General features: G+C 40.6%; 1 protein-coding gene across 9 annotated transcripts in view; it reads right to left on the reverse strand.

Moving 5' to 3' along the window:
- The window catches only part of KIF21A (kinesin family member 21A), a 184,307-nt gene that overhangs the window by 27,850 nt on the left and 135,578 nt on the right, over positions 1 to 20,879 (reverse strand). For 4 of the 9 annotated variants that reach the window (XM_048836296.2, XM_048836295.2, XM_048836299.2 and 1 more), the window contains 6 exons: positions 13,793 to 13,853; positions 13,516 to 13,570; positions 11,262 to 11,479; positions 3,145 to 3,255; positions 2,475 to 2,603; positions 331 to 369 (listed from right to left, as the gene is read on the reverse strand). In XM_048836296.2, the coding sequence (XP_048692253.2) occupies positions 331 to 369; positions 2,475 to 2,603; positions 3,145 to 3,255; positions 11,262 to 11,479; positions 13,516 to 13,570; positions 13,793 to 13,853 (613 nt within the window). The remainder of the gene's footprint in view (positions 1 to 330; positions 370 to 2,474; positions 2,604 to 3,144; positions 3,256 to 11,261; positions 11,480 to 13,515; positions 13,571 to 13,792; positions 13,854 to 20,879) is intronic. The other 5 variants (XM_048836298.2, XM_048836300.2, XM_048836303.2 and 2 more) reach the window with 3 other exon arrangements.

The raw sequence follows: 20,879 nt of genomic DNA on the forward strand, positions 1-20,879 counted from the left end.
GAATATAACTTTTAGCTAATAAGCTAAAACCTAAAAAAAAGTTTGCCACTGATATTTTTTTTAAACATGCTTGATTAAAAAAAACAAAACCCTAAGAAACAATTGACCTCCGATTTTCTCTAAAAAACAAAAAGGACATGCTGGACAAAATAAAACAAATATTTTAATTTCTTGCAAAAAAGGAATAAATGAAAAGGTACACAGCATACATGTATTGCGGGAGGTATCAAAAAAGAGCATGCAGCAAAAATGAGATTACTTAATAACCGGAGTAAAGGCATTAAGAACATCAACAAGAGGCCAGAAGGATGGAAAAGAGAAAGAGAGTACCTGTGTACCTCCGACAGAGAGGAATCACTTTCATCAGACCTATAATGAACAGTGGTAGGAGATTGCGAGGAGAAAGAATACAGGTATCAGCAGGGTAAAGTCTCCATATGAGAAGAACAAACAACAGTATGGCTGACTCAGAAATGCAGTGCACATTTACTTACTGCACACAGCATTGCTTCTTAGTTTATGCTTTACATCAGGTACAACATTGGGGATGAACATTAAAATGGCTCTCTCAGGGTAAGATTCACGAAGTGTCTCATATCAAGAAGCTGAAGAATACTGTGTAGCCACTTCCTATTTCCCCAATACAGTATTTCTTATAGAAGTAGGCAGTGAAGAAAAATGAGATGGACACAATTTGACCCTGCATGTGATACTAATTCTACCAAATATTTAAAGAGAAAAATCTAAACCTGTCAGTGTCTGTTTAGTATAGAAACACACTTAAAAATTTTGCAGATTGCTTACATTCTTAAATATAAAATGTCAAGATGATTCAGTCTTTATTGAACCAAGCTCAGCAGTTTGCAAATGATCAGACAAGTTCAAAATCCTTCACTTTCTGACCCCCAAAATGTTTTAGAACCGCCTCCCTCCAAAACCAAGATCTATATCTGCAGTATGCCTTAAAATAATAAAAGGATACTATGTCCTTCATTTTTAATGCAAATCAAACATGTTCAGTAATTCGAGTTTGATTTCATAGTCAGATAATAGAAAATACAAAGAGTCATGGTTACTACAGCTCAAAGTAAAAAAAGAAGCCTCTGATAATATTATATCAGGTTAGTGATAAGATACTCAGATAACTTAGTTGGGATTAGGGAGTTACAAGCAGTTTTAAACTACTGGAAGCCTTGCAAGCAACTACTTGGTGTGCTGTGACTCTACAAGTCACTGAAACCCCAAAGTTAAATAGAAATAACGTTAAAAAAAAGGATTAAAGCAATCCCTCAAAATGCTACAATCAAAATCAAAGGTTGATTCTCCATTGTTGAGTTAGAGTTAATAAGCACCATGTGGCAGTACTGTCAGTCCTGAAATCTTGAAATGAAGATTCTGGCTCAACTCAATGCGATCACTAGTTTTAATGAGATTTTTAGCAAAGGAGATATCTTCAGTGTCAAGAAACTAGTTTTATTTCTTCAAAATAATTCTCCAAATTGCCTCAACGGAATGCAGTCCATTAAATAATTAGGTTTCAGAGGAACAGCCGTGTTAGTCTGTATTCGCAAAAAGAAAAGGAGTACTTGTGGCACCTTAGAGACTAATCAATTTATTTGAGCATGAGCTTTCGTGAGCTACAGCTCACTTCATCAGATGTATACCGTGGAAACTGCAGCAGACTTTATACACACACAGAGAATATGAAACAATACCTCCTCCCACCCCACTGTCCTGCTGGTAATTACCTCCTCCCACCCCACTGTCCTGCTATTACCAGCAGGACAGTGGGGTGGGAGGAGGTATTGTTTCATATTCTCTGTGTGTATATAAAGTCTGCTGCAGTTTCCACGGTATACATCTGATGAAGTGAGCTGTAGCTCACGAAAGCTCATGCTCAAATAAATTGGTTAGTCTCTAAGGTGCCACAAGTACTCCTTTTCTTTTTGTAAATAATTAGGATTATTGCTAAACTGCTGCACTATAGCTATTCCAGCAAATCACCCTACAGGGGCTACTTTGGAGAGCTCTCTCAGCCATGCTAAAAGAGTAGCTGAATAATTATCAGAAGCACTATTTCCTAAATTGTTAACTAAATCCTAATTTCAAATATAAACATATATAGTCTCTCACACACACACACACAAACACACACTTACAAATTCTATAGCTCTTTCAAGCATTTTGACTCATGTTAAAGGAAAATAGTAAGTACAGGAGATAAGCTATAAAATAGGGAATAAGGTTCAGCAGGAAATTGATTTTCTTCAATTTTGGCAATATGTGAAAAACATTTCCAGAAAAGTTTTAAACTCCCTTTTAGAAAGTTCATGAAATGTAGCAATAGTATCTCTCTCTCTCTCTCTCTCTCTCTCACAGGAAAAGCCAAGGCATTTAATGGACTGCTACATTGATGACTTGAGTATGCTTTGCAACTTGCTGGTAGGGGTCTGAAGCTTCCCTTTGTGACTTACTTATCCTGCTGAACTGATGTGTTTCCCTGAGAAACAGTAAGACGACTAAAAACATTCAGTTCATTACGGGGCCGGCTTGGTGGGGAAGAAGGAGGTGACAGACTAGCCTCTGAGGTTCCAGAATCTGAGCTATAAGAAAAAAAGAACATCTTCTTTAAAAGATTATGACATGTTAGAGAGGTTAAATGAAACATGCCTCAAACAATGTATTAGATTCTATTTTCTTAAACAAGAAATGCAGTTTACATGCACTATCGGAGAATGTAACCACCATACAGCTACAAAACCGTTGCTGGCCACAAGATGGCATGAAATTCAATCAGTTTACTTTAAATAGTGAAAGCCCTATGCAGAAAAAATTGGCATATGTAAAATGAAGGAGTTCTTAAATGTCTGAGAAAAGCTGCATTTGAAGACTTTTTAAAAAATAAATCATTTGCAAATACTCAAGAGGACTCTCTCTCAGAGTGCTGACACCAAGTTGCATGAATATAGAAGAATACCATTATAAAACAAACACAGGAACCTAATAGTGGATAATAATTTCACAGCCACCATTAAAAATTTAACCAAGAATGAAAAAAAATGTTACACAAATCTATTATTCTTCAAGAATATTTTCCAAAAGCTTAATAGCTTAAAGGGGGGAAAAAAAACCCAAAATTCTTACTGTTTATGTTCTTTCGCCTTTGGCTTTTCTGTTGCTTTCTCATAGGCCTTTCTCTTTGTTAAAGGTGAAGGTTCAGGTATTTTCTTTTCCATCAGAGATGACTGTTTAGAGCTAAGGTAACAGGGAAGATTATCTTATCTTTCAGTATTTGTTAAAATATTCATGCTGCAGTTCTACCACTCAGAGTTAGTCTCAATATAAAATTTGTTAGATCTCATGATATTTTTATTTATCATCATCATTGGTTCATGGACATCCGACAGCTCTTGAGTTTCACTGGCTCCACTCTTTAAATTTGTTCTTAGAAGCCTCATCTTTAAATACCAATATAATATATGCCCATTTTATTTTTTTTTTAAAAAAAGAATTCCAAAATACATCATGGGCCAGAGATCAGAGACATTTATAGCAGTACATTGACATTATCAATAAAATAAATTAACTGAAGTAATTTTAATAGCTGTAGCAGATGTGTCAAGCTCAATCAATGGGAACAAGGTATTCTAATTTTAGTTATGATCGGTGGGCAGGAGCATAAATTTTGAACTTCATCCTCCCTCCCATCCACAGCAGAACACCCACTGATGTTAGTGAAATGCTTACACAAAAAGGTCAAGGATGGAATCTGGCTTATGCATGGTATCTAAACTATTCATTACTATTATTTAGTAACAGGTTTCAGAGTGGTTGCCATGTTACTCTGTATCAGCAAAAAGAACAAGGCGTACTTGTGGCACCTTAGAGACTAACAAATTTATTTGAACATAAGCTTTCGTGGGCTAAAACCCACTTCATCGGATGCATAGAGTGGAAAATACAGTAGGAAGATATATATATACACACACACACACACACACACACACACAGAGAACATGAAAAAATGAGTGTTGCCATACCCATTATAATGAGAGTGATCAGTTAAGGTGAGCTATTATCAGCAGGAGAGAAAAACCTTTTGTAGTGATAATCAGGATGGCCCATTTCCAACAGTTGACAAGAAGGTATGAGTAAGAGTAGGGGGAAAAAATAAGCATGGGAAAATAGTTTTACTTTGTGTAATGACACATCCACTCCCAGTCTTTATCAAGCCTAAGTTAATGGTATCCAGTTTGCAAATTAATTCCAATTCAGCAGTCTCTCGTTGGAGTCTGTTTTTGAGTTTTTTTTGTTGTAGTATTGCGACTTTTAGGTCTGTAATTGAGTGACCAGAGAGACTGAAGTGTTCTCCGACTGGTTTTTCAATGTTATAATTCTTGACGTCTGATTTTTGCCCATTTATTCTTTTACTTAGAGACTGTCCGGTTTGGCCAATGTACATGGCAGAGGGGCACTGCTGGCACATGATGGCATATAATCACATTGGTAGATGTGCAGGTGAACGAGCCTCTGATAGCGTGGCTGATGTGATTAGGCCCTATGATGGTGTCCCCTGAATAGATATGTCGACACAGTTGGCAACAGGCTTTGTTGCAAGGATAGGTTCCTGGGTTAGTGTTTTTGTTGTGTGGTTGCTGGTGAGTATTTGCTTCAGGTTGCGGGGCTGTCTGTAAGCAAGGACTGGCCTGTCTCCCAAGATCTGTGAGAGTGAGGGATCATCCTTCAGGATAGGTTGCAGATCCTTGATGATGCGTTGGAGAGGTTTTAGTTGGGGGCTGAAGGTGACGGCTAGTGGCATTCTGTTACTTTCTCTGTTGGGCCTGTCCTGTAGTAGGTGACTTCTGGGTACTCTTCTGGCTCTGTCAATCAGTTTCTTCACTTCGGCAGGTGGGTATTGTAGTTGTAAGAATGCTTGATAGAGATCTTGTAGGTGTTTGTCTCTGTCTGAGGAGTTGGAGCAAATGAGGTTGTATCTTAGAGATATTTCCCCATGCTTATTTCCCTCCCCTACACCTTCTTGTCAACTGTTGGAAATGGGCCATTCTGATTATCACTACAAAAGGTTTTTTTTTCTCCTGCTGATAATAGCTCACCTTACCTGATCACTCTCATTATAGTGGGTATGGCAACACCCATTTTTTTATGTTCTCTGTGTGTGTATATCTATATCTATCTATCTATCTTCCTACTGTATTTTCCACTGCATGCAATCGATGAAGTTGGTTTTAGCCCATGAAAGTTTATGCTCAAATAAATTTGTTAGTCTCTAAGGTGCCACAAGTACTCCTCGTTCTTTTTATTATTTAGTAAGTTCTTCATTGTCATATTCAGTATCATGAAGTGAAATAATATGCTCCCTCTTTGGAACATAGTTATTTCTGTTTTTAGTTTCTTCCCACCCTCTTCCTTCTCTGTTTCTTTCCCTGTTCCTTGTATTTGTGCCTCTCCTCCGCATTTCCTTCACTGCAGCAATTTCCAACTCTCACTCCCCAAACCTCCCTCCCAAACCCTTCCTATCCACTAAAAGGGATCACCAATGCAACAATTAATGCTGACATCAAAGCGTCATTGTATCTGACCCTCCAATGAGATAAATAGGAACTGTGGAGTCCCACACTTCTCTGAGCCATTAATTCAGGCTGCTTGGAGACTCAGGGAGGTAACATTGCATTGGTTTACCCTTGGTTCGCATTTGGAAGGATTTCTGTACAATTATGAGGGCTTGAAGCTTTCAGTTTTTTTTAAAGTCAGATGAGATTTTGTATAATCTGAGGATACGTCAGACTTATGTGGTGTGCTGGGGAGGAGCCCGTGGCACACGCAGGTAACATTGACGTAGGGTAAGATAGGAGAGAGATGCTGGAGATCAAATTTAGGCTGCGAGGTAAGAGCCTAAAATCCAGAACCACCATGGTAGCATTCTCTGAAATGCTTCTAGTTCCATGTGTAGGGCCAGTTAGACAAGCAGAACCACAAGGTCTCAATGAGTGAATGAGATAATGCTGGACGGAGGAGAGTTTTAGGTTTATTAGGAAGTGGGCAACATTTGGGGAAAGGAAGAGCCTATACAGGAAGGATACACTCCACCTAAACCACAACAGAATCAGATTGCTGGCATGTAAAGCCGACAGGTGCAGAGGAGCACACTGTTCAGACGGAGAGGTCCCTTAGGAGAGGATCTACTAAAAGGGATTCTCTATGTCTTAGAAAAGGGGAGAGGATACAAGTTGAGTACAGGCTGAAGAGAAACAGTCAAATGAAAAAGTTCCATTCAATTACATCACATGAACGCAGACAACTAAATATTGACAAATTTTATAAATGCTTGTATATAAATGCAAGAAGCCTAAATATCAAGATGTGCCTAGTATTAAATGAGGATAATGATATAATAGGCATCAGAGAAACTTGTTGGAACGATTATAATCAGTGGGACATGGTAATACCAGGGTGCAAAACATATAGGAATGATAGAGTAGGTCGTGCTGGTGGGAGAGTGACAATGTCTGTGAATGAAAGCAGAGTCAAATATAGTAAAAAACTTAAATGAATGAAACTGTACCACAGAGTCTCTGTGGACAGAAATTCCATGCTTGAATAACAAGAGTACAGCAAAAAGAAAAGGAGTACTTGTAGCACCTTAGAGACTAACCAATTTATTTGAGCATGAGCTTTCGTGAGCTACAGCTCACTTCATCAGATGTATACCGTGGAAACTGCAGCAGACTTTATATATACACAGAGAATATGAAACAATACCTCCTCCCACCCCACTGTCCTGCTGGTAATAGCTTATCTAAAGTGATCATCAGGTGGGCCATTTCCAGCACAAATCCAGGTTTTCTCACCCTCCACCCCCCCACCACAAATTCACTCTCCTGCTGGTGCTAGCCCATCCAAAGTGACAACTCTTTACATAATCAAGTCGGGCTATTTCCTGCATAAATCCAGGTTTTCTCAAGTCTTGGGAGACAGGCCAGTCCTTGCCTACAGACAGCCCCGCAACCTGAAGCAAATACTCACCAACAACCACATACCACACAACAGAACCACTAACCCAGGAACTTATCCTTGCAACAAAGCCCGTTGCCAATTGTGCCCACATATCTATTCAGGGGACACCATCACAGGGCCTAATAACATCAGCCACACTATCAGAGGCTCGTTCACCTGCACATCCACCAATGTGATATATGCCATCATGTACCAGTAATGCCCCTCTGCCATGTACATTGGTCAAACTGGACAGTCTCTATGTAAAAGAATAAATGGACACAAATCAGATGTCAAGAATTATAACATTCATAAACCAGTCGGAGAACACTTCAATCTCTCTGGTCACGCAATCACAGACATGAAGGTCGCTATCTTAAAACAAAAAAACTTCAAATCCAGACTCCAGCGAGAAACTGCTGAATTGGAATTCATTTGCAAATTGGATACTATTAATTTAGGCTTAAATAGAGACTGGGAGTGGCTAAGTCATTATGCAAGGTAGCCTGTTTCCTCTTGTTTTTTCCTACCCCCCCCCCCAGATGTTCTGGTTTAACTTGGATTTAAACTTGGAGAGTGGTCAGTTTAGATGAGCTATTACCAGCAGGAGAGTGAGTTTGTGTGTGTATGGGGGTGGGGGGGATGTGAGAAAACCTGGATTTATGCAGGAAATAGCCCGACTTGATTATGTAAAGAGTTGTCACTTTGGATGGGCTAGCACCAGCAGGAGAGTGAATTTGTGTGGGGGGGTGGAGGGTGAGAAAACCTGGATTTGTGCTGGAAATGGCCCACCTGATGATCACTTTAGATAAGCTATTACCAGCAGGACAGTGGGGTGGGAGGAGGTATTGTTTCATATTCTCTGTGTATATATAAAGTCTGCTGCAGTTTCCACGGTATACATCTGATGAAGTGAGCTGTAGCTCACGAAAGCTCATGCTCAAATAAATTGGTTAGTCTCTAAGGTGCTACAAGTACTCCTTTTCTTTTTGCGAACACAGACTAACACGGCTGTTACTCTGAAAAGAGTACAGCAGTAGGAATATATTACTGATCACCTTATGATGATGGGGACTGTGAAATGCTAAGGGAGATTAGAGAGGCTACAAAAATAGAAAACTCAATAATAATGAGGGATTTCAACTATCCCTATAATGACTGGGTGCATGTCAGCTCATGACTGGACGTAGAGATAAAATTTCTAGACACCATTAATGATTGCTTCTTGGAACAGCTTGTCCTGGAACCCACAAAGGGAGAAGCATTTAGTCCTAAATGGCACACAGGATCAGGAATTAGATAAATTCAGGAAGGACAGGTCCATCAAGGGCTATTAGCCAAGATGGCTAAGCCTCTGACTGCCAGATGCTGTGACTGGACAACAGGGGATGGATCACTTGATAATTGCCCTTGACTGTTCATTCCCCCTGAAGCATCTGGCATTGGCCACTGTTGGAAGACAGCATATCAGGCTTGATGGACCACTGATCTGACCCAGTAAGGCCATTCTTATGTTTCTTATATCTACATTGCAAAACAAGGTGTGTTTTTAACTCAAGTTAGCTCTGGTTAAAATAGCATTTTAACTTGTGTTGGCAGCTCAAGTTCAACGACAGGCTCCCCTATAGGCTTTAACTTGAGCTGCAAAACTGAGTTTGCTGTGCCTTCATTGATGTTTTAACCTGAATTAAGAACACACCTATTCTACAATGTTGACATACCCTTAAAGTTTTCATGTACAGCAGATAACTACATCATGAGGGCCAGTTCTGAAATGAGGGCTTTATGCTTGACATCACTACTGGTGTTTAATATCCAAGATCAGAATCCATTCCTATATACTTACGTCCTGCTTACACAAGAAAGCTGCACTAGTTTAACTTAGAGTGTGATTTTTAAACTGATTTAGCTAAACCACTGCAAAAGGCTGTGTGGACCCTCTCATCTTGGTTTAAACCAGGCTTATTTCAGTTCAGTTTAAGCCTATTAGGAATTAGTTTAAGATAAACTGAAATAACTCACTCAAGCTGAACTGAAAGAGTGCTCACAAAGGGGCTTGCACCCGTTTAACTAAGCCAGTTAAAAACAGATTTAAGTTAAATTGGTATAACTTTCCAAGTAGACAAGGCCTTACCAAAACAAACAGCACTGTACTGCAGACATGTGGGGTATTGCATCTAAATAATCCAATTTTAAAAGAATAGTTGTATATTTATCTATGACACTGTGGTATTAATAATTAGGGCTGGATTCAATAATAATTGAATTAGGGTTGGATTTTTACTCTTAAAAAATGGAAAAAGTCCATCACTTCAATGAGAGCTGGCTTGAGCTCTCAAAAGGGACTTTTTTTCAGGGAAACTGCAGGAAGTGAACATCTACAGAAAGAAATAATTTACAAGATGTTTTTGCTTTCTCCTACTATTGTAGATTATAGAGCTCTCTCTTATAGATAGTTTCCCTTGCCTACCCCACTATTATTTCAGCTCCATCACCCTACAAAGAAGTAATAACCTCCCGCTGTGATAGGAACTATTTTGATGCAACAGAGTTGGCCCTGCAACTTTACTGCAGGATCCAGTCAGAAGAACAGACGGATTATAAGAGGGAACCTTGTTTCAACAACAAATATCAGCAATAACCTGGAAGTGTAACAAGGAAAAATTTTAATAATGTAGAAAGTAAATTAATATAAGTTCTAAAGGAGGGAGAGTATTAAGCAGATACCTACAATGTGGAAGTCACTAAGAACTGTTTGAGATAAAAGTTTTATAACTCATCTGCTAAAGTATGATCAATAAAATACAGAAATAAGTGAAGTCCACTCCTGAGCAGAACAATTTACTACAGAGGCTCAATGCTTCCAAAGTTTGAATTTAGATAATTTTATTTTGCCTCATTGCTAATTATTTTTCATAATGGATACAATTTAGAAGATGCAGTGAAGCAAAAAGATGATATTACCTGAACGTTGGATGCCAGGTCATAACCCTTGATGTTATTAAATCTTGGAGCTCCAACAGTCTCATCTCACACACTAAATGCTGAAACAAGCAGGTTTCTCAGCCTATTCTGATCATCATTCCCCCCTCTGCATCACCAGTAGCATTCCTTCTGAGCATATTTTACTTGTAAAAGTAATGAAGCCATCAGCATATGTTAACAATCGCTGTCAGCAGTGTTTTACTGTTTATTTCTGCCACCTCAAGCGCATGCTAGAAAAATATGAAACTTAAAACTAAAAGCAAGTGTACATTTAACAGTGAAGGCTTCCATGAAAAAAGTAATAGTTTGAAGGGAACAGGACAGATGGGACCTGGTGAAAAATGCCTTACTTCAGCATCTATAACCTAAAGATAGCAATGGGGCTTGTCAGCTATATTTTTTCATATTACTGAATGTGGCAAGTGCATTCAGCTTACATGTGACAGAATGTGGGGTTAGTATCTAAAAAGCAAAAAGTTCCCTGCCTGTGAATGGCTGAAAACAACAGTAATTTCAGTATATAAGAAGTGAGAAAAGATTTATGTCCCCAAAATTAAAATTGTTAAATAAAATTAAGTTATTATTAAGTAATTATCAATGATTAAAAACTATTCTTCAGCTAAAGTGTACTGTAGTTGGAAAGGCACCAATGGAACTCAGATGTATGTTTACAGTGTTGTTTTTTGATCATACACTATTATTAAAATAGATAAGGTTTTTATTATTTACTGTAAATTTAGACTGCTCTATTTTAAACACTGGAAACGCAGAATACATCTTAAGTCCCCCCCGCCCCAAGTCATTAGGACTCTGACCTTTATTATTAACTATAAAATTTAAGTTTACATTGCTTTGTTCTAATATGCTTTACTTTGGATTTACAATGTGTTTCTTTTTAAGGTCTGAAAAGATTGACATTTCTGAAAAGATTTTTCCCTCTAGAATTTGCATTTCACACATCACTAACAAAACAGAAGCATCCATGGTACCAAATGATTGCATCCACTATTTACAAACAAAACCTAAAGTAGCTTGGCTAAAGAAAGCTACTTAAAAATGTCTCAAAATATATTAATTACAACAGCATAAGTATGCTGCATGGGGTGGCTGTGGAGACAGAGGGAACAGATTTCTGAATGCTACCTGGTTAGTCTAAAATCAATTGTCCCCCTCTGTAAAATTCAAAATCAGAGATTACAAGAAATTGGCAACATGCGTTTTTCAAAAGCAAAAGGTCGTTAGTACAGCTTGGCCAAACTTACATGCTGCCTATTTTAGAAGGTAAGCCAGATGGTGGGGGAATGAGGTCCCTTTCCCTAGCGGAAGTATCACTTGTATCAGTATGCATCCCACTCTCTTGCACTTCTGCAACAGGTGTAAGAGGGCCAGGCAATATGGTGTCTGCTGCACTACTCTCAGAAGCTAAATCGCTGCTATCTGCATATAGCAATTCCATCTGAGTAGTGGTCCTCCGGCGGGCCTGGATTTAAAATAAATAAATAAATAATCAACTCTTTTTTTAAACATAAGAGCATTGATAGAGTGTGTCAGTGATATATTTTTAAGCGCATTCTTAATTTTTACTGTTCAGTAGTTACACCAGTTATACTTAACTGTCAACTATCTTTGGAAACTAAATCATGGAGTTTGCCTTTAATCTTTTTAGTTGGCTTCAATGAGAGCAGTATGGGGGCCTTGGTCAAGTTTCAACAGCATAAAATAGTTATTTGACATGATGACAAGTGCAGTCACCTGTGCATGTTACAAAGGGAAGGAGATGGTGTGAAATAAATAAATCTCTGTAACTGCTGCATCCTGAGCAACCGTGGCCAGAGGTTGCTGTGCTGAGGTACTGCCTTCATTTCCCAAATTTTCATGGATCTCAATCAAATTAGCAAAACAAACTCTTCTCAAGTAGAGCAACACCCCTCTCTGAGGCTGGATTATTAATATCAAAAATAAAAGTTCTCAAATCCCCATCATGTACATACTCTCAGTTTTCTTGCTGGGCATCTCCCAAGCCTTTCCTTCCTGGAGCCTTTTCTCTGAAAAGTCAGGGTTTGCTGCTGGAGTCTACTTGCTCCCACTAGCCATTCCTGCCTTGGCAGATCTCTGCTGAAGTCTCTTACTCTACCTTCACTCTGGTTGTCTCTCCCTGAGCAACCCCCACTCTGCAGCTTCCTGCTGCTTTATATAGGGGAATCCCCTTCCCTGTTCCCAACTGGTTCCACTAATTAAACCCCACATCTCATCCCAAGTGAGGCAGCAGGACTAACTGTATGGGGCTGGCCAGCTCCATGCCTCCGGCCCTTAAAGAGGCAGGCCACCTCATTACAGCACCCAGTTCAACAAAGCATGTTTAATTGTAAGCACATGGTAATCCCATCCATATTTAGTAAAGCACCGAGGAATGCGCTTTGTTGAAGAATGGCCTAAAAGCATAGGAAATGTTCCAATATAAAACAACTTTTTCTGTGCTAAATAATCACTTTGCATCTCTGACACAGAGAAGCGTTGGTGTGTGCAACATTTGGAAAGAGAAGCTGCAGCTGTTGTGCTACTGACAGCCACTATACAACGTGAACATCTTGAAGATCAGAAAAGTAAGGAGCACAAAGAATGGAGCTGTACTTCCAACTAGCTTAGACCTTAAAAAGGGCCCAGTAGTTGTGCATCTTTACTGACAACATTTGAGGAATATAACTGCTATACCGTTGTCTTCTTAAAGTTTCTAATTACCAAGAATACTAAAACTACTAAACCAGTTTTTATTTCTACTGTCTAAAAAAAAAACTTCAGAATGTTTTAAAATGAGAAAAGGAGAAATTCTTAAAATATAGAGAACTTTTTGAAATACGTATTTCAAACATTTTTTTTTGTTCCGAGGTATTTGAGTTCATCTCAGGGAAGGAATGTCTAATTTTAAAAATGCATCTCTAATCTGAGAAGTCACTTTATAAAAATGGTGGCTCCACGCTTATTTTGGGTCAATGATTTCCAGACCAAATTTGTTCAAACTCTACCTGGCATCTGAAAGTCAGACTTGGTTCCTTTTTTCCTAATGCATCACTACTTGTAATTAAGATCCTATAGGCCAAATTATACCCTCAATAACACTTCTACAACCACAGACTAAGGCCCTGATTCAGCAGAGCACTTAAGCAAATGCTTAACATTAAACATGTGCTTAATTCACATTGTGCTTATGCCTCTTTGACACCATAGTTAAGTGCTGTGCTGAATTGGGGTGCTGGAAGTAGAAGAAAACATTTTTTCCCCAAAACTGAACAAATCTGATCTGGAAATTTTGAGACAAACATGAAATCCTACAATGCCACTTACAGTCACTTTACCGAGGGGAACTTGACTCCTAATTCATCTGCTTTAAAGTGAAGTGAACAACACTTCACTATGTCACAGTGTTGTTGTGAGACTTATTTCATTAATGGTTGTAGAAGAACCATACATGACTCTCAAAGAAAGTGCTTTACAAGTTATTACCACAGTGTGTCTTACCTTGCTTTTGGGCTTGACTTCACCACAAAGCTTCATGAGGTCTGAAGACAAGGAACTAAAAGGAGAACAGTGACACTAATTCATTTCTGCAGAACTAAAGTATTTTTTCTTTAATCCTTTGACAATTTTTTTTTGGGCTGAATTTGTGGGTAAAATGAGAAGACACCAGTATGAAAAATATTTTCTAATGGATCAATAATGACTTAGTAAAAGAAAAGAAGTTGCATTTAGTTTTCTGGAAACAAGGCAAGTTATACAATTTACAGAGGTCTCTTACCTTCCTTCTGCTCCAGGGCTGTGCAGTGGGGCATCTTCATCAGTACTATCTTCTACATTTTCTAGAAAATTTTCAAAAAGATAATGTTAGAAAGCTCATGCATCACAGGTACGTGGACTGAAAGTGCTTCCTAGAAAACACTGAAACATTTAATTCATCTACATCTATCTTCCAGTGAGGAAATATATATCAAAGTGGTTATTTTCAAAAGAGTTCAAGAGAGCTCACTGGCAGTTCCCATTGAATTTCAGTGAGAGCTAGGCAACTAACTCCCGTCGGTGCCTTTGAAAAATCTCAGCCTAAGAGTATAGTGTCAAGAGAGCATCCCTACATTTTTTGCAGTGCACTACCCATGAAGTGTAAAAAACCAGAATGATGTACTTATATGGGAAATTCTAGAAAAATGGAGAAAAGACAGAAAGAAAAGATTAATAGTGAGTAGTGTGAAATGCATTCATAATAAACATGACAGCTCTCTCTCCCTCTCTTCTTTTGGAATTATTCAGATACAGAAAGGGACATTCTGAGGTAAAATTTTTTCCTCTATTTCTGTTAGCCAAGTGAGCTGGGGACTATTTTCAATGATTGGGTTGACAAAAGCAAGCACTTTATTAGTATACAAGCATTTACATTTTAGAAGAGTATTATACCACCCTCTAAGCAGAACAGCTTCCTAAAAAACTACAAACTCTATATTTAAACTAAGTGCAAAAAGAGGCTGTGCAGTAGAACTGACTCCTCTAACAAAACAGATATAAACATCTGTTCATATAAGACAACGTCAGCATGCATGTCATTCACTGTAACAGTAAATCATCATCAGATTAACAAATTTGCATGCAAACAATACAAGATGGTAAATTAAGTTAACCAGTCCAGTGTTTACGTACTTTTGATATTAAAAACAATGTAATTTAAAAACACAAAAACTAAGAAATGTGACAAAGGAAAACAGAACTATATAATGTGTTACCTTATGCGAGAAGGCAATAGCACTTATTTGCATTTTAACTGAGTACAGTATTACTTTGGAACATTGTTTTTTAAAAAATGCAGTAGATGTAATATTTAAGTCAAGTCCCTTAATTATTCAGCACATTCAAATAATCCCATGTATTCAATATTGTTTTGCTGAAATCTAAAGTCACTTTATTACACAACAATAAAGAAAATCTATAATTTTCCTTACTTGTTTTCTTAGATATACCTTGGGATACAGGAGACCTGGATTTGAGTCCCTGCTCCGAAATAGGTACAGTAGGATAGCTCCAACAGGAGAGGATGAGAGATCTCTAAACCCCAGACTAGCCAACAGGCTGGTGGTCAGGACACTCCCCTGGGATGCAGCTGGAAGATCTGCTCCCAATCAGGTCCCAGATAACACACCACAAATGAGTGCCCTAACTACTCAGTGATTCTGTGGTGCGTCTCAGCCTTTCTCCCTCTAGAAATTCCATCCTTAGACCTGAGAAACTTCTTGATGAAACTTTCATCTAACCCTGTATGTTTCCCATAGTTTCAGTTTCAACAAATCAGCATTTTTTTGACAAAAAAAGTTTCATCGAAAAATTCCCTACCAGCTCTAGTATCAATGTTAAACCAAGCTTGTCTATATATTTATCCAAGTTCATACTTTTGAAAGAAGTAGGAAAGATAGCACTCATCTGAACCACATACAGTAGTGAATAAATTGGGTGAATGCAAATGCTGCCTTTTTGTACACATCAGGCTATCCACATCCAAAAATGCTTCCACAATCTCCAAAGACCTTGTCAACCTAAACCCAGGTGATGCATCTTCTACTTTTGTACTAGTTTAACAATATAACTTTAGTTATTGGATAAATATAACAATATTACAAAGACAAACAAGTGACAGGAATACTACTTCAAATGTTCTCCTTTTGTTCCTCTTTAGATTTTGAGATCACATTGAGCCTTCTGTAAGTATTTCATTAATATGTGTCTGCAAAAAAGAGGAAAGACAAGACAGAAGAATACCTTTCTTTCTAGCAAGACCTCCAAAACACTGAGGATAAAATTAACATATTTCTCAGTGACTTATGGACACTAGGGCTGAATTTAACTCTGCATCCCTGCCACAAGACGCTTACAAACGAATTTTTATAGCTAACACAACAAAATAAAAGCCAGACAATCAAAAATGCTGTAGAGGGGGAAACAGTAGAAGGTTTTGTTTGTGGACTCAATTGAGTTGTCATGTTACATTAACTCCTTTTTATATCTGTTTTATAATCGAAGCCCACGAAGGACTTTGGGAAGCCCCTCAGTGGAGACTAGCATGTAGTACTAACCAAATGAAATGGGTTTTGAGGTAGGATTTGAAGTGAGATTGCTAGGCACAAAGGAGGGAGGCCATGACAGGTGGCATAGTGAAATCAGACGTGGAGTTCTGAGAGAGTGGAGACAATGGGAACATTAAGGTGAGCAGCCCACCAGATGGGCAGGGGAGGGGGGCAGGCGAAGAGTACCAGGAGATGAAAGCAGAGATGCACATGCACAAAGAACAGCAGAGCGTCTTGGAGGTGAGGACAAACTGTCAGAATGTAACTAGTTTGACAAGGGTACAGAGAGACATAATATTTCATTCCGAGGAAATGACACTTGCTTTGCTCCCCTCTCAAGACTGATCAGCTCATTCATGGCTGTGAGTCATACTCATGAATGACCAGATCTCATTAACGAGAAAAACAATTCTAGTGGTGATTCAGAAATTAGTCACTCTAGCAACATTTCATGAATAGTTGCTATATTGCCAGTCTGAATGGGAAAGGGAGGGGAGAGGAGAGGTGGAAGAAAGTCCTATAATAAACAATAAAATATAGTACAAGCAGATTGTGACTTACAAAGCTGTAATAACACATCAGGAGAGTGGTGGACACACAATCCACTCTCACTTTGTACTTGTAGCTCAGGATATGGTTTATTCTCTATTTATAAAATGAATTGGGCAAGTCAAGCAGTGCAGCTATCTCGTTAGTTGCCACGCAGCGTAAAACAGCACAGGATGGACCTTGTTGACCTAATTACATAATATCTATCACTGTGACCAGTATATGTGTGCGCGCGCATACACACCTGAAGAGGAATGACTTTCTCAGCATAAGAGACAAAACCACTTTTTTTTTTAATTATGACTTTTTTTTGGTCTTTTAAAAGAAAGTTGTTTCTAAGTTTAGAAAGGTTTAATGCATTAATACAATTCCACTTTGCTTTATGCATAGGACTAATATGGATAAATGTTATTCTGAAGAAGGGAGCTGGAGTTCTATTTTGGGTTTCATCCTGCTCCTCTTGAGGTCAATGGGAATTTTACCACTGCTATCAGTGGAAGCAGGACTTTTTAGGGAAGCAAGAGCCCTAAGGCATCAGAAAATAGTGTCAGCCACCCTGTCATTCTAGACCATAATATTTTTCCCAATTGGATGCAATACTAGAAGAAGAAATTACTCGCCTTTTGCAGCAACAATGGTTCTTCAAGATGTGTCCCCCTACAGGTGCTCCACTGTAGGTATGCTTGTGTCCCTGCACTGCTGATTGGAGAACTTCAGTAGCAGTGTTTGTTGGGCCCACGCATGCGCTGTCTCTCCTCGTGCTGCACCCTGAGGCCAGCCAGCGTGCGCGGGCTAACCCTCCTCAGTTCCTTCTCTAGTGCAGAGTCAAGACAAGAACTGTGAAGTAGAGGGGAGATGGGTGGGTTGTAGAGCACCCATAGGGGAACACTTCTCGAATAACCATTGTTACTGCACAAGGTGAGTAACTTCGAGTAGTGTCCCTACAGGTGCTCCACTGTAGGTGACTCCCGAGCAGTACCCCTTCTGGAGGGCCAGGACTTGCATCAGTTACAGATGACAGCACAATTCGAGACCCACTTGGAAAGTCTTTGGGCTGATATTGCTGAGCCCTTGGATCTTTCCACCATGGAGAGGAAAAGCCTAGGGGACTTCCTGAAGGCCTTTGTCCTGTCCTTAGGTAGAAGGCCAGGGCTCTCCTGACATCTAGGGTAAGCAATATAGCCCTGCTTGTTGTCTCAGTTAGGGTTGGGGCAGAAGATTGGAAGATGAATCAACTGATTCATGTGAAACTGAGTTACCTTAGGGATGAATTTTGGGTGTGGGCTGAGTGTAACCTTGTGTGGAAAAAATACCGTGTAAGAAGGATGCGCCATCAGAGCTGCTATCTCTCCTTTTCTCCTGGCCAAGGTAATCGCTACCAGGAAGGCCATTTTCATGGACAGGTATGTTAGCGAACAGGTGGCCATGGATTTGAAGTGGGGCCTAGTCAGTCCTTTCAGTACAAGGCTCAGGTCCCATGTGGAGTCAGAAGTCGAGGTTGAGGGAAGAGGTTTACTATGCTGTCGGGAGGTATGTACACCCCATCCTCCTTTGGGGTGGGGTGTGACCCCACTGGGGTTACGGTCTGCCAGACGGTCCTCGGGCTGAAAACAACATGGCCTAGAGGCCAGAGTCAATATGATGGCCCTGGGGTCAGGGCTGTGTGGCCTAGCGGCCAGAGTCAATGTACCTGCCCTTAGGGTCAAGGCCACGTGGCCTAACAGCCAGAGTCAGGGAAGTGGGCCACTCCCTAGGGGCGGGTGGTGGCCATGATGGGAGACCCGGGCCCTCCCTCTCCACCGGGTCCCAGCCCAGGGCCCTGTCAGCAATGGGGTTAGTCATCACCCAGTCAGCAGGGAATCCTACCGCAACATGCTGACTTTGCTCAGGTGGTAGATACCACTCCCCTTGCCTCCCTGGGCCACTTCCTACTGTGGTTACTGAGGTAGCAGTCGCTATGCCGTCAGGATCTCCGGGTTCCCTGGCTGGGTTAACGCTCTGGAACTCCAGCTCCTGGATGCTCGTTGAGGGTTGCAGGTTACCAATCTGAGCTCCGGGTCCTCGAGCTCTTGCAGTCTGCAGCTATAGCAGCTTCTGGTCTGGAGCCTCCACCAAGTGTCCTCTCTCCTTGGCGATCAGCCTAGAATGAGCTGGGCTGCTCCTTTTTATACTGTGGTAGTAGTTGGTGTATGCCAGCATGGTCTGAAGGGTGGGGCTTGCACCGCCCATAATGCAGAGTTAATCCTATCTTGCCCAGTGCGGGGTATGCATACCCCATCACATATGCCTTTGAGGAACCTTTTAGTAGTTGGATGTGACAGCACTGAGTGCTCCTCTACAGGTTGGTGAAAAACTGTAATAGCCGCTAGGTGGACCCTCAGAGAGCTTCGATATAGACCGGACCATTTTAGGGTTAAAGCATAGTCTATATGTGGAAGAGTTGCGGATGCTGGGGAGATCTGTTGGGACACGCATCAAATCTGAAACCTGGACTATTTCTGCAGGTAAATGTGCCGTGTCGTGGACTTTCTATTGTATAACAGAATTTCTTGTACCTCTCTTGAACAGGAGCTTTCTAGGTGTTGGAACCAAACAGAAGCCATGCCTTGAGGCAGAGCATCCCCAAGTTGGGATGTAGGGTATTTCCTTTATTCTGTGAGAGGAGGAGCGGAGTGGCTCAGAGACAGATCAGCGGACACGTTGCAAGCTGTGACAGGTAAGACTACCAGTCTGTCTCGGCCAAGTAGGAGCAATAAGAATGACCCAAGCTCTGTCCCTTTTTATTTTCAGCAGGACCTTCAACAGTAGGGGAAATGGAGGGACGCATAGAGAAGGTCTCTGTCCCAGGGGAGGAGGAGAGCATCACCTAAAGAGTGTTGTCCCATCCCCGCTCTGGAGCAGTAGTGTGGACACTTCTTGTTCAGGTGAGTGGCGAAGATGGTGTCTCCTATCATCTAAATAGGTCGTGAAGTACGGATGGGTGTATCTTCCACTCATGATTGTGTGGAAATTTGTGATGGAGACTGTCCGCTATCGAGATTTGAGTACCCAGCAGAAACACCACAGACAGTGTAACATTATGTCAGATGCACCAATTCCATAATCTCATCGCTTCTGCATATAGGGAGGGTGATCTGGCTCCCCCCTGCCAATTGATGTAGTACATACAGGCTATGTTGTCTGTCAGGATTTTTGTGTGTGATCCTGTGATCAATGGAAGGAAACAGCTGTAGGCATTCCATAAGGAATCATAGAATCATAGAATATCAGGGTTGGAAGGGACCCCAGAAGGTCATCTAGTCCAACCCCCTGCTCAAAGCAGGACCAATTCCCAGTTAAATCATCCCAGCCAGGGCTTTGTCAAGCCTGACCTTAAAAACCTCTAAGGAAGGAGATTCTACCACCTCCCTAGGTAACGCATTCCAGTGTTTCACCACCCTCTTAGTGAAAACGTTTTTCCGAATATCCAATCTAAACCTCCCCCACTGCAACTTGAGACCATTACTCCTCGTTCTGTCATCTGCTACCATTGAGAACAGTCTAGAGCCATCCTCTTTGGAACCCCCTTTTAGGCAGTTGAAAGCAGCTATCAAATCCCCCCTCATTCTTCTCTTCTGCAGGCTAAACAATCCCAGCTCCCTCAGCCTCTCCTCATAACTCATGTGTTCCAGTCCCCTAATCATTTTTGTTGCCCTTCGCTGGACTCTCTCCAATTTATCCACATCCTTCTTCAAGTGTGGGGCCCAAAACTGGACACAGTACTCCAGATGAGGCCTCACCAATGTCGAATAGAGGGGAACGATCACGTCCCTCAATCTGCTCGCTATGCCCCTACTTATACATCCCAAAATGCCATTGGCCTTCTTGGCAACAAGGGCACATTGCTGACTCATATCCAGCTTCTCGTCCACTGTCACCCCTAGGTCCTTTTCCGCAGAACTGCTGCCTAGCCATTCGGTCCCTAGTCTGTAGCTGTGCATTGGGTTCTTCCGTCCTAAGTGCAGGACCCTGCACTTATCCTTATTGAACCTCATCAGATTTCTTTTGGCCCAATCCTCCAATTTGTCTAGGTCTTTCTGTATCCTATCCCTCCCCTCCAGTGTATCTACCACTCCTCCCAGTTTAGTATCATCCGCAAATTTGCTGAGAGTGCAATCCACACCATCCTCCAGATCATTTATGAAGATATTGAACAAAACCGGCCCCAGGACTGACCCTTGGGGTACTCCACTT

The sequence above is a fragment of the Caretta caretta genome, chromosome 1 (assembly GCF_965140235.1).
Source record: "Caretta caretta isolate rCarCar2 chromosome 1, rCarCar1.hap1, whole genome shotgun sequence".
NCBI classification, from domain to species: domain Eukaryota; kingdom Metazoa; phylum Chordata; order Testudines; family Cheloniidae; genus Caretta; species Caretta caretta.